Here is a 13220-nt window from a genome sequence, read left to right on the forward strand (position 1 = left end):
CTGCTTTCTATTTCTTTTAATATCTGTATCAGGTTTTTTCTTTATAAATTGCTTTTATGGTTGAACTGGCGAGCGAAAAGACGCAAGCTCAAACCTGTAACTCCATCATATAGGGACAATTTATTTTAAAAATAAAGTTCTTAAACATATTATCTCACACATCTAATATAATCTAGGCAAGTTCTTTTAGTATAGTATCTGTATCATGCATTTTATATAGATTTTTTTACGGTCGAACTGCAAGTGCAACGTCGCTGGTTCAAACCCTTTATCATATGGCAACAGCATATCATAAATTTAGTTAGTTCTCTTATTATCTTGCACCCCCAATAAAATCTAGTGTATATCATCTTCGGCAACTCCAAAATAGCTTTCTTAGCTTTTTTATTATCTATATCATGTATTTAATTTATATACATTTTTTTTATGGTAAATTATTTGCAATTGTTTTCTCATCGCTTGCATTGTTGTTTAGTTTCATATCTCACACAAAATAATCGCAATTTTCATTTAAGTTCCCTCCTTTTTCGCATTCATTCATGGCTTTTAATTGCATTTAATTTAATTGGCAGTTGCCGCCAAGTTGTAAGCCGCAAGTAATTGAAATTAGCCGTAAATAACTCAAACTGAGTCTATTCTATTAAGTTGTCCCGCAGCTGGCCACCGCATGGAACAGAGGTTTTTATTGGGCCCATTAAATTTAGCTCTTGAGCCTGAAAATGTGGCCAGTTTAAGTAATTAGTTACTTTAAAGGTGTTGCACCTGTCGAGCACAATCTGGTTCTATTCAGAGTTTTTTGGTGTGGTGGCAACCTACAATTTGTGAGTGGCAACACCGCTGAGCAATTAGCCAACACTGTCAAAGCATTCAGTGTTGGTATGTCAAACAATTATTTGGTTTAAGTTTGCTTTTCTTAGCGGAAACCACAAAATAATTATAAGCTGAGGCAACACGCAGCACACATATCTTGGAAGTGGCAACGCCTTTGAGTAATTTGGCAATTCTATTAAATAATAATTTTGGAATATTGTCAGCATTTATTTCAATTAAAATCTATTATCTTTTGTTTTAAATACCAAGTAAATGGCATTCGAGACTTGATTAATAAAAAATAAACCTAAATTCGTATCAAAATTGTAATGCAAAAAGGAAATCCACTTAGATTCCGATCGATATTGGCGGAAATCCAATTCAATAGAAAAATATGTAGTAAAAATTCGAAAAAAAATTGTAAATCGTTTTCAAAGTACTTTTTAATTCGCCTATTTTCATAAAACTACGTGATTAGCTAAATTGAATACCTTTTTTAAAATTCCACTCAGATTCCGATAGATAAATCAAATTGTACTGAAATATTTGCTGAAGGAATTCGGAAATAAATTTCCATCGTTGTAAAAATATTTATTCATTTAGTTTGTTTGTTTGTTTTGAGAGAACGACGTGCTCAGATTATTCAAATGCTAAATGCAAATTCCACTTAAGTTCCGATCGATATTTGCGTAAATAAAAACGATTGCTCTTCCGGTTTAAGGCAAATAGTTTCTTTATTATTGTCGCTTAGCCTTTTACGATTTACATGACATTAGAACTCATTATCCCACACGGCTGGCGCTCACATCAAAGTCAGCCCCAATGGGTAGCATTAAGTGTCTCCATTGAAAACCTGATTTTCGTGCTGATTTTTTTATTAACCCCTATATTATGCTTAGTTAGCTATTTGGAGAGTATTCATTTCAGTTTCGGCCACGCCTTCAGGTGTTTAACAAGCGCATGACAGCCCACCTGTGTGAGCGTGTGTGTGTGTGTGAGTGTGTGGCAGCTTTAATAGCCGCAATCTCGTTCGTTCTTTAGATTCTTAACGCTTCTTGCTACCAACTGAAGAATTGGCCCTGTTGTTGCCTCAGTTCATGGGATTGAACATTTTTTCTTGGGGTTCTTCTTGTGTTTTTCGCATGATGATCGCATGTTTATAAATAGTTGGGACGTTAAAGTAATATGTATATATGAAATGTCGATTTCAGAGTGTCTACAATTTCCACACACACACACACACACACACACACGCACACACACACAAGCACACGGGCTGTGTTCTGTCGGTGCCTTTTGAGCTTTACCTTGAGTTTTGGTTTCATTTACGCAAAGCTCAGAAGAGTAAAGAAAATTGTCGGTCGTTTGGACGTTTGGCTTTTGCTTTTGTTACTTGTAATTAAAGTTGCCAGCGGAAGTTAGACGAGCTGTGAAGTTAACCCAACACACGTATACATATATATATATCGTATATATCTACATATACATAATATATCTGATTCTTGACGCTGTGGGCTCTTTGCTGTTGCGGAAATGTAATGGGAGACAGATGCGCTAGGTCGCACTGCACAACTTACAATATCTAAGAATTATATATCAATAAACGACAAGAAATTACCCGGCATTGCTCGACTCAAATGCATACTGTTGAAAAATGTTTGTGGCGCTTGATCCTTGAACTTTCTGCTGAGTCTTGCCCCACCAAATCGCATAGCTTCAGTAGGAATTGTAACTTCGTAGACCTTACCTCTGAGGCTCTGCATCATCAAGAATCAGCTAGTCAGTCAGGACAAACTGTTTTATATATAAAATAATACACAATGCTTTCTTATTTTTACTTATCTATTTATGCATATTCTTCTTCTTTCTCTCTCTCTTTACAGGTAATGACACACAAGCATACAGAAATGTCCATACAATATGCCTTTCCACAGGTAACAGCCCTAACACTCTAGCAATAGCTGGCTTTATATATATATATATCTAAATATATATAGTTGTCTTTCAAAGTTAACGCACAACAATATAAAGCATACGCCCACACACACACACACACACACACACACACACACAGCTGCCTTTGCGCAATTTCTTTTGCCCCGAACACAAAAATGTAATTTGACAGGCGCACAGAAATCATATGACTGACAAGTTGCCCCTTGACACACTTTTTTGTCATAGCAACAAATATAATAAATTGTTTTTCACTTTTTTTTCTATTCGCTCAAACTTTTTTCGGACCCTATAAAAAAAAATGAACGCAAATTTGTTAACATTTTGGCCAGCAATTGGCACTGAACAGTTAGCGGGGGCGGGCAAATGGGGCTAACAATTTGAGCCTCCACATGGGCCAGTTCATAAAGTAATGCAGAAAGAAACAAGCGGAAATATTTTTAAAACTAAAAAAAAGTAGTCTAAAAATAAAATAAGTAACAGCACAAAAAATTGAAAAATTGGTGTAAAAGAAGAAAATACATTTAACTTCAAGTTTATTAGTTTTAACTAGTTTTTTGTATATCACCCATTTTCCACTCGGGCAGGCGGATTTCCTCTTATTTCAAATATATGTAATCAACTGAAGTTTTTTGGTATTTACCATTATTTAATTCCTTCTATTTCAAACATCAAACATAAATTATTTATCTAAATAAATAATGAACATTCCAAATTATTTTATTTCTTTAGCCCTTGTTTGACATCTTTTGAGATTACTTTTAATGGGGCAATAAAAGTAGATCCTATTTTGTTCAAACTCAAATTTATGTTTAAATATTTTGTTCCTTTAAAATGCGCCTCTATTAAATTATAATTAAAGATAATTTGTCATAAAACTCAAGTTTCACGCATTTTCCACCCGTTCTGGCGGAATTTAAGTACTTTATGTACACTCTTATTTGAGATCTCTCGAGCTTCTTTAGAACAGAAGATTAAATGTAGAACCTTTTTTTTAAACGTAACTCAAAATATGTTCATTTAAATCCAGAATTATTTAGAAACAACTTAAGACAATTTGTCATGAAAATAAAGTGGCCAAAATAATGGCCATAAATCAGGCGAGCATACCCCAAGATTTATAAATATTTCAGTAGCTCATCATTATGATAAATTTAATGTACTAGAGACCGGAACAAAAATAAAACGAAAATACAAAATTTGCCAGGGAATTTGCGCAAAATGTTTGGTTTGTCCCTTTTTTTTTCTTTTTATTTATTTATTTTTTTTTTGTTGGTGTCAGGCAATCGTCAGCTTTTTTGCGTGTGATTTATTTGGCGCAAAATAAAAAACGAAATAAAATTGTATATCTTATGTGTGCAGAGAGAGTGGTAGAGAGGGGCGAAGCGGGGCGGAGAGTGGGAGAGAGTGAAAGACGCGAATTGGACAGGTGTTCCAAAGTGGCCACAACAAAAGGAAAGTTTTGACAATTTGTCGCCCCACGAGACAATAGAAACAGGCCTAAAGCGCACATCAAAATATAATCGAGTGAAATTTATAATTTCTTCATTTTAAATATATTTGGCTGCTTAGCCGTTTTATGGCCATTATTTTGAACCCATTGCAAATGGCTAAAAATGTGTATAAAGTGCATGTGCAAATGTATGTAACAGGCAGTAGCAAGCATCTTGGACAACATCAAGTATATATATATATTCATGATCAGCAGAAGAGGGTTAAGGGTATTCCCTAGTCGGACACTTGCGACTAGAGCTGAGTTTTCGCTTTTGGTTGACGCTGCAAGAATACAGACAAATTGATAATCGCATTAAGTACACATTGTTTTTTGCTGTACTTTTTTTATTTATGCACAATTCCTGGAAGTGAATTTTGTAATATGCTCCCCCGTTCGATTGTGCTCGGCTTACAGAGTGCCCGCGGCGGCTGTCTTGCTGGTAATATGTAATGTAATATCTTCGCAAATGCGGTTGCTTTCTGCTGCACTCGCGAAAAGAATTTTTCCCACAATGTCAATAGTCGGCAAACCAAAAATTGCGCATACGCATCGTAGAACAGCGACGCCAACGCCAGAGGCAAATGGGGAGCAAAACAAAAAAAAGGAATTGTTTCTTTTTTGACTGCACTTGAAACGCAGCCCACAAAAAAATGTTGTAGCCACAATTCAGCCCAGAGGGCGGCAAGCAAGCACATGCATAAACTCTTCTGCTCGAGTGCAGTTCAATGCCTTTGCCAGTGGGCCAAAAGAAAAACAAAACTGAAATGCAAGAATTTCAATTAAATATATAGAATAACATTAAGGCGAAATATAAAGGCGCCTGCATGACATAACTTCAAGTAAAATACCTTTGAAAACGATATTTAAGCATTAAGCATTTTATGAGATATGCAATTTATTTATGCATTTCCATAAAATGTATTTAAATACTACAATTTATTATTGACTCTTACGATTCACAAGAAAACTAATAAATGGAAAATCTTCTGTACTATATGCTATACGAGCATTTCATGCAAATCCAAAGCACTTCAGTGCATATATTTGTTTAATCTTGTAGAGGGTATTAGAATTTTGTCATATAAGGTGAAACGCTTAGAAGAAGACATCTTCAAGCCCGTAGAGTATATATATTTAAGATCAGCAGTCTAGTTGATACAGCTATCAATCGAAAAGGAGATTCTTGTATGAAGAACTTTTTTTTTTTCAAAGATATCTTCACCAAACTCGGCATTCATAAGTTTTACTATACCCGCTACATGTATGCAACATCTTATCAACATCGGAAAACTATATCATATAGCTGCCTGAGGAGCGATCTTAGTAGAATCTTATATGCCAAAATATGAACAAGAACATGTCTACAAGGGTATTAAATCTTCGGCTTGTCGAAGATATCCTGACATACTCGTTACAGCCTTAACCTAGGTGCTAAGGCAGGCTGCGTGCTAGAACTGCTTGCGAATTATAAACCAAAAGGCATTTGGCTGGCTTTAGCAAACGCTGCTTATGCATATTTTGTGCTTTGAATCGTATATGAGCTCTCACTGGTCTATTTATAGCACCAAGTTGAGCCCACTTGAACAGCTGACAGCTGAAATGCGTCTGTCTAGGCTCTTTATGCCGTGGCTTACATGCATCAGTGCCTTTGCTTTTGCCTTTTGCCACAGCACCATAAATTGCGCTGCCGCCTCCAAAGTGCGTAAATGCGAGCTGCTCTCGGAGCTGGTCTCAATACCATAATTTGTGGCGGTCCCCCCCCATTTTCCCGGCTGCGTTGTCAACTGACGTAAATTACTTCAAGGACGCACAGTAACCCGCGCTGCAAAAAGCAGACACACCAGACAGTTATAATAATAAAAGACGACAACATTAAACCGAAGCAGAGAGAGAGAGAGAGTAGAAGCAGAGAGGAGTCGGGAGGCAGAACCAGAATAAGAGCAAGTCGAGTCGACTCGCTCAATAAAAATCACTGACCATCAACAATGTGGCTGATATTTAATAAGTCTGCAGTTCCAGAGACGACGACAACGACAACGACGACGACGACGACGACACAAAGCGAAAAGCCCGGAGACAGCTAGCCAAGGGGAGGGCATTGAATGGGAATTGTTATGGCTGAGGATGTGTCGCTCCAGTCGGGGCTGCTGCATAACAAGTTGTATACAAGCTGTACAACATGTTGATAATGTAATAACAATAACAATAAAAAAAAATTGTATATATAAGCCAGACCAGACAATGATGTAGCCCTCCCCCCCTCTCTGACGCCCCTGACATGCACAGACTGCAGATCTCAGCTAAAAACGAGTACTCGTACTGCATATTTGACTTTTCACATAGCCACAAGGTCATTAGCAACAAATTTTAAAGAGCAAATCTACGATTCTCTCACGAAAATGTTTCGAACAATTTTTCATATTTTTCACACAACATTTAATTAAAAACTTCCTGTTGCAAACTTTTTCAGCTCGCACAAAACTCCAACAAGAACTGCACTTGAACAAAGTTTATAAAAATACCTTTTTTTATTCTCCTGCGTACGAGCAACGCTTGAGTGAGTGCATTAATCAGAAGCTGAAGTGCGGCAACAAGGCATCAGGTACAGCACAATGAGATGCTGTAATCGATACAGCGTAGCAAGACTGATTGCATTGATGTCAAACTTCAAAACAAAAGCAAAGCTTTCAGAACAATGTTCATTGTTGAGGCAGTCTCGCTAGCATATTGGGCAAAAGCATAACTTTGTTCTATTTATAACAATCGCTGTGTTGCCAAGTTTCACTATTTACAGCAATTTAAGTGCCAGAGCTTTGTTATTATTAATTTGAAATGTTGTCCTGCTTTAATAAAGAGCGCAAGTTTTACTTGAGAAATTTTAACGTGCCTTGTTGTCAAGCTTGAGCTTCAATAACAATATTACAAGATTTTACTTTGTGTTAGGTTTGCGCTGTTGCTAAACTTCACTTGAGCATTGTATAAGTATTGCATATTCCCAACACGTTCTTGCCAAACTTCAATTTGGCTTTTTTGTTGCATTTTACGCGGTGCCATCTTCACATTGTTGCCAAACCTCACATTGCATTTAGGCTTTGCTATGTTGTCAAATTTCACCTCATAGCGCCCGCTATTAACACTGTATACAATTTTGCTAGATTTCTTATTCACACACTCGCGCGCACACACACACATAGATACACGCACATTTATTGCTCAACTTTTTGCTACGGTTACACTGTCATAGGCATTTCGCTTGAGACAGCTAGCAGAACAATCGCCTGTGCGACTTTTGTTAAGCTTTTTACACTGCAACTTCTTCATTTATTTTAGCTTTTTTCCACGTGTGTGTGTGTGTGAATGTGTGTGTAATGTGTTTGTTAATGGCTTCACTCCACTGCCATTTGTTTTAGCGCTCCATTGTTTTTGCTCGGCTTCTGGAATACATCAACGTTTTTTTCCACACATAGTGCCACACAGGCTGTACTAGCCGCGCCCACACTCCGCCCCTTTTGTCCACTGCTAAACACTTTAACATGTTGTTGAGTGTTGCTGCGGCAGTGTTGGTAAACGAGTTGTGAAGCGAATGGCGCATAAAAACAGCGACGCAATGTGCAAAGTGCAATAAAAGAGCCAACCGAACATGTCGAACATATGTTGGCTATAAAAAGCCAACTGTAAACAAAGCGAGGCGTCTCTCTCTGTGTGTGTGTGTGTGTGTGTGTATGCAAACATGTGCATGATTAAAGGCGCATAAAAACGGAATATGACAGCACAGACATGACATGCGAAGAATGAGAGGAAGAGGGTTAAAGAGCAAATGATATATTGTGTGTAGCCTGCAATTTTGTGCTGCATAGTTCAAGGCGCGCGCTACAAAGCAAATCAAAGTCAAAACTAACACAATAAAAGCCTAGTACGCAGCTCGTGAATCAGTGTGACCAGCACCGGGAGGCATTCAATCGATTCTGTGCTAACTATGGGAACTCTGTCAAAGTTGTATGTGCACTAATTGGTTCAAAAATTGATCGAAAAATATATATATATATTTACTAGTACATAATTGTTAAGCAGGCAAAAGTTTATTTATACCAAAAAATTATACAAAAATAGAAAATTTATCCCAAAATATAAAATCTTTTGCATTGATATATTTATTAAATATCTATTTATTCGTCTCAAAAGTTTATTTTCATATAAGAGCTTATTTGATTCTTTGTTTCGCTTTATACCTCACCTACTTTTTTTGACACCGAACCTTCTTTAGCTTTGCACAGCATACCAGTCTTCGAGCTAATCAAAATGGCGACCGTTTCAAGTGCTGTATAATGCCGTCCACTTGATGTCGCCCGCGTCGATGTCATGTCAAATGCACATTTTTCCTTGAACTCGACAAACGGAAACGGAAACCATTGCAAATACTTTCGTTTACCTTCGAGCTGTGTCTTTCTTTCCGTCTGCGTCTCTCTTTCTCTCTCTCTCACTCTCTCTCGCACTCGCTGTCTGGCCTGTGTGGCAGCCATTTTTAAAATTGCCGACGCCATAAAATGGCGTCATTTGGCTGGGACGCGGCAACATTTATATGTAAATTAGTGGCGCATTCTTCTTGAATTAAGTTTAGGCAGTTGCAGCACAACGAAACACACAAAATGCCTCCAGCGCCCTTGCCCCCCCCGCAGCCCCTTTGAGCAACCATCAACCCTTAGCACAGTCTCCTGCAAAGCCAAGGTATAAGACCAAAGGTCATGCGACGACCCTCGCCAAATGTCGACCTGTGCTTTAAGTAGGTTAAAAACCATGTTCAGCCCTCTGATGTGCTGCAGCGCAATGCAACCCTGTGGTCAGCACACTGTTGGGGGTGTAAGGGCTGCCATCCGTGCCCTCCCCCCCCCCCCCCCCCCTCTCTGCCCTTTGCATGGCGTAAGCATGCCAACGAACTGGAAAAAAAATCAATTTTTTTTTGCCGCTTTTTATTCGTGCCTAACAACTGAGAAACTCGTGCAAAATATATTGCAGCCTTGCACTAGAACCCTTTGCTTTACCCAGCGGCTTGCCAGCCCCCTACCCTGGCCACCCCCCTTCATACTGCTCAAAAGTCAGTCTAAGAGAGCCCAGAGAGCACTGGCAATGCATTTGCCATGCGCTGCTTCTGGTACAGTTTTTCAACTCCAGCTAACAAACTGGCGCCCGGCCAACGCAGGCGGCACCCCGTACCCCAATCCATTCACAAATTCACAAATTCAGATTCATGTTCATGTTGGACTTAAAGCCAAAGCCAAAGCCAAAGCCAAGGTAGAGTAGTTCGTGCGCTGGCTGGAGGCATTTGCGGCAACTGGCTTTTGCATTTTGGGGTTGCTATGGCTATAGGCTCGTAATGTTTTGGCCTCAACACGTTTTGAGTTAGGGTCGTCAGCCCTATTTATGTAATCGGCTGTGTGGCCCCTGTAGGGCTATTGGTCAACAATGGATATGGATAAATGTGTCAATGGAATGATTTTTGATATGCATTTTGTCACTTGTGCCAGCGGGGGGCAGTGATAATTTTTTAGGGGTTGCTCGAAACATGTAAAAGCTATTCGGAATTGGAAATACAAATAACTGAGATTTTAATTAAAATCAAAAATAATTGATAATTATATTTCACGCATATTATGTCGAGTAAAATGTGCTCACGCAATCCACATGCGATCCACAAGGCAAAAGTTATTAAATAAGGATCTTATTTTAGAATTCACATGCATTCCACGTATATTCCACGTACATTTCACTTCAATTCAACATATTAACACCTAACGCAGCGCAATAATTCTTAAATATCTTTTTCCAATCATGTGTATACATATAGATAGATATATATACATATATATACACATGATTCATGATTCGACATTCGCAATGAATTTGCATCCATTGAATTGCATTGCATTCGAATTCGAATTTAAAATACGATTCCGAATACAAATCACACACATTAAAAACGATTCGCACAAATTTCCGAAAAGGCAAAAAAAAATCTCTGACGCGACGTTTTGTTTGATTTTTCATATACATACATAGATGATACGAGATGAGATATTGATATAGTACACATGTATGTGCAGCTGTGCATGCATGTGTGTGTGTGTGTGTGTGTGTGTGAGTGTATTTGTGTTTATATTGTAGCTACAACTGAACTGCAAATCGTACAAGCAAACAAGCCAACAACTTTCTGTTGTTGTTGCTGTTGCTTTTGTTGTTTCTGTTGCCCCATCGGCGTCGTCAGACTTTTTCATGACTTTCAGTCGACTAGATTTCAACTTGCTAATATGGCAGCGGCGTGGCGGCAGAGAGGGCCGGGCGCTGCAGAAGATGGCAAGTGGAATGGGGTATGGTGACTACAAAGAGCGCCTGGCCACTTCCATACTCACATATTTATTTTGCTGCGCTGCAGCTAAAGGCGCTATTTGCACAGCGAGCCCCCCACCAGCGCCACACATGCACAAACACACACACACACACACACACACACACACACACAGAAAAAGCCGCTTAAAAATATGCATTGAAGCAAGCACAAAAAGCAAAGCAAAAGCAACAAAAAAAAAAACTGTTGCCATAGAATACGACGACTAGAGTAGAACACAAAATAATAAAACAAAAAAAAAAAAGAACAGATAAAAAAAGTTTCATTTCTTGGCATAGAACAAAAAAGCACGCAAAACGGACGAGCAGAAAGCAGAAAACAGAAGGGAGAACTTACCTATACCACGCTCAAACTGTGTGTGACATGCAATTCACACACGCACACATACACAAATACACGCAGCAAACAAACAGAACTGCATAGCACAAACGCTGGCAGCGCTGCTTGCAGTGACAGTGGCAATGCCAAAGGCAAAGGCAAAGGCAAACTGCATATTCGAGGCCTACATCAACATTTTTCTGCTTTGCAACAAGGGCGCGCTCCCAGAGAGAGCGCACTCAACAAACACTGTTACAGCAGGCGAGAGAGTGAACAGTAGAGGCAGCGAGAGCGAGAGAGCGCGCGCCCACTGTAAGGTGCTGCGGTGCTACGGTGCTTGCATGTATTAGTGCTTGAGCGCCAGCGCAGCGGCTGCTGTGCATGTTGTTTGGCGGCTGGTCGCGGCGACGTCGACTGCAGTTTCCCAGTTTGTGTTGTGCTCTCGTGGCCATAGCTATGGCTTCTGTTGCTCTTGCTGTCGCTGCCCCTAGCTCTGCCGTTTCCGCTGCCGCCGTCGCTGTTGCCGCGTAGCTTTCGGACGTTTACATGGATTATGTGGGTATGTAGTGCGGCGCAGCGTTGTGCCGAGACCGAGACCGAGAGACGACCAAGCAAGCACAATAACACAATGAACTCCAAATGTGGGCAGAGGCCGGGCTCAGCTTTTGAATGGTGTGGAGTGAATGAGAGGGATGCATGGAGGCCGCCGCTGGGCTGCCTTTTGTGTTTTGTTTTTGTACACTGCTTGGCGTCTCTATATATATATATATATACGTTTTTTTTTTTTTACTTCTTTCTTCTTTTCCACTCTTTTCCCTCTTTATTTTTCCCATTGCCCGCCTTTGTTTTGTTACTTCATGGCGTTCTTTGGCGCTGTGCAAGTTGGAAAAATGGCTTTTCATAGTGAAAAATGAAATGTGGCTCTGTGATTGTGTGCTCTTGTTGTTGTTCTTGCTGTTGCTGTAGCCTTTGTATTTTGTATATGAAATATAATAACTCATCTGGCTGATGCGTTACACTGGAGCGCACCTCCAGCCTGAGGTAATTGCAAACGCAAAATGGCGGCCAATAACTGCTGACGCTCAGCTACCCACAGCAGCTGCTCTAGCGCCACCTGGCGCCAACCACAATGTGCTCGATTATAATTTTGTACTCAAAATATCCACAAATTGACTTTTCGATTGGACTGGAATTCCGTCTGTGCATATTGAATGGCAATTTGTGGGATATTATCTATATTATCTTTGAAATTGGCACAAATGGAAAGTTTTAACAATTTAATTCAAAGCACATTCACATACATAATCATGTAAGAAGGTCTTCCAAAAGAGGAGATGATTTATGATCCTCGAATATATTTGGTTTGCTAGGCATCTAAATACCTTCCTGATAAGTGCAACAATGTTTCTTGAAAAACTGTATCTATTGCAATCAAGATACTATTCGGGCACGATCCATACACGACACGATCCACAACTCCTGCCATACGATCCTTATGCGCCCTACACACAGTCCACACGCAATCCACAAGCTTTTTACACACATACAGTCCAGAAACACAATCCACAAAGTATTTGCAAGCTTATTTTAATACATTTGTTTGTTAATCTGCACAAACAAATCAAATAGGTTCCACAAGATTATCTTATGGGTTTAATTAGAAAAGTCTTTTCATGGTTTTCAATAGAAAAGTTGTTAACTTTCTTAAATTAAGTTTCATCAACAAACAACAAATGCACAAATACTTAAGTTAATATCTTTAAGCTAAAGCCCAAAGCTTAAGTTTTTACGTTTCCCAATTAAATGTATTTAACGCTGTAATCAATATTCTAGCAATTTCTAATCATGGAAATTCCATAAAATTGAAGCTATCAGCGGCAAGTTTAAGCTTGTCATGGCTCGAACAGGGCGATTAAAATAAGTTGCTTAGTTGTTGTTGTTGTTGTTGTTGTTGTTGTTGCACAGCTCAAACAAGCCATGAAAATGCCAAACATTGCATGACGTTGTCAGCGATAAAACAACGCCTAGGGTGCCACACACAGGCACACACACACACACATGCACACACACATAATAATTGTGTGTGGTTGGTCAGGTTTTTACTTTTTTTTTTTTTGCTGCTGCAGCTTTTGTTGTTGTTGCTACACACTTTTTCTTTGCCGCAACAGCAATTTACTGCATTTTTCATTTACCATGCGAACGGCACACACACTCGCACATGCCACACGCTGCACGCTGCACGCT

The 13220-nt window shown here is 39.2% G+C and overlaps 1 protein-coding gene across 8 annotated transcripts in view; it reads left to right on the plus strand.

The window, feature by feature from the left end:
* EcR (Ecdysone receptor) overlaps positions 1–13220 on the plus strand; it is a 125325-nt gene that overhangs the window by 102238 nt on the left and 9867 nt on the right. Inside the window, exon 1 of one of the 8 annotated variants that reach the window (XM_015174012.3) lies at positions 11417–11535. The exons of the other annotated variants lie outside the window; for them this stretch is intronic. Within the exon in view, the coding sequence (XP_015029498.1) occupies positions 11523–11535 (13 nt within the window). The 5' untranslated portion in view covers positions 11417–11522. Of the gene's footprint in view, positions 1–11416; positions 11536–13220 lie in introns of those variants that run through there. 8 annotated transcript variants of the gene reach the window in all.

Source organism: Drosophila virilis, chromosome 5 (genome assembly GCF_030788295.1).
Source record: "Drosophila virilis strain 15010-1051.87 chromosome 5, Dvir_AGI_RSII-ME, whole genome shotgun sequence".
Classification (NCBI taxonomy): domain Eukaryota; kingdom Metazoa; phylum Arthropoda; class Insecta; order Diptera; family Drosophilidae; genus Drosophila; species Drosophila virilis.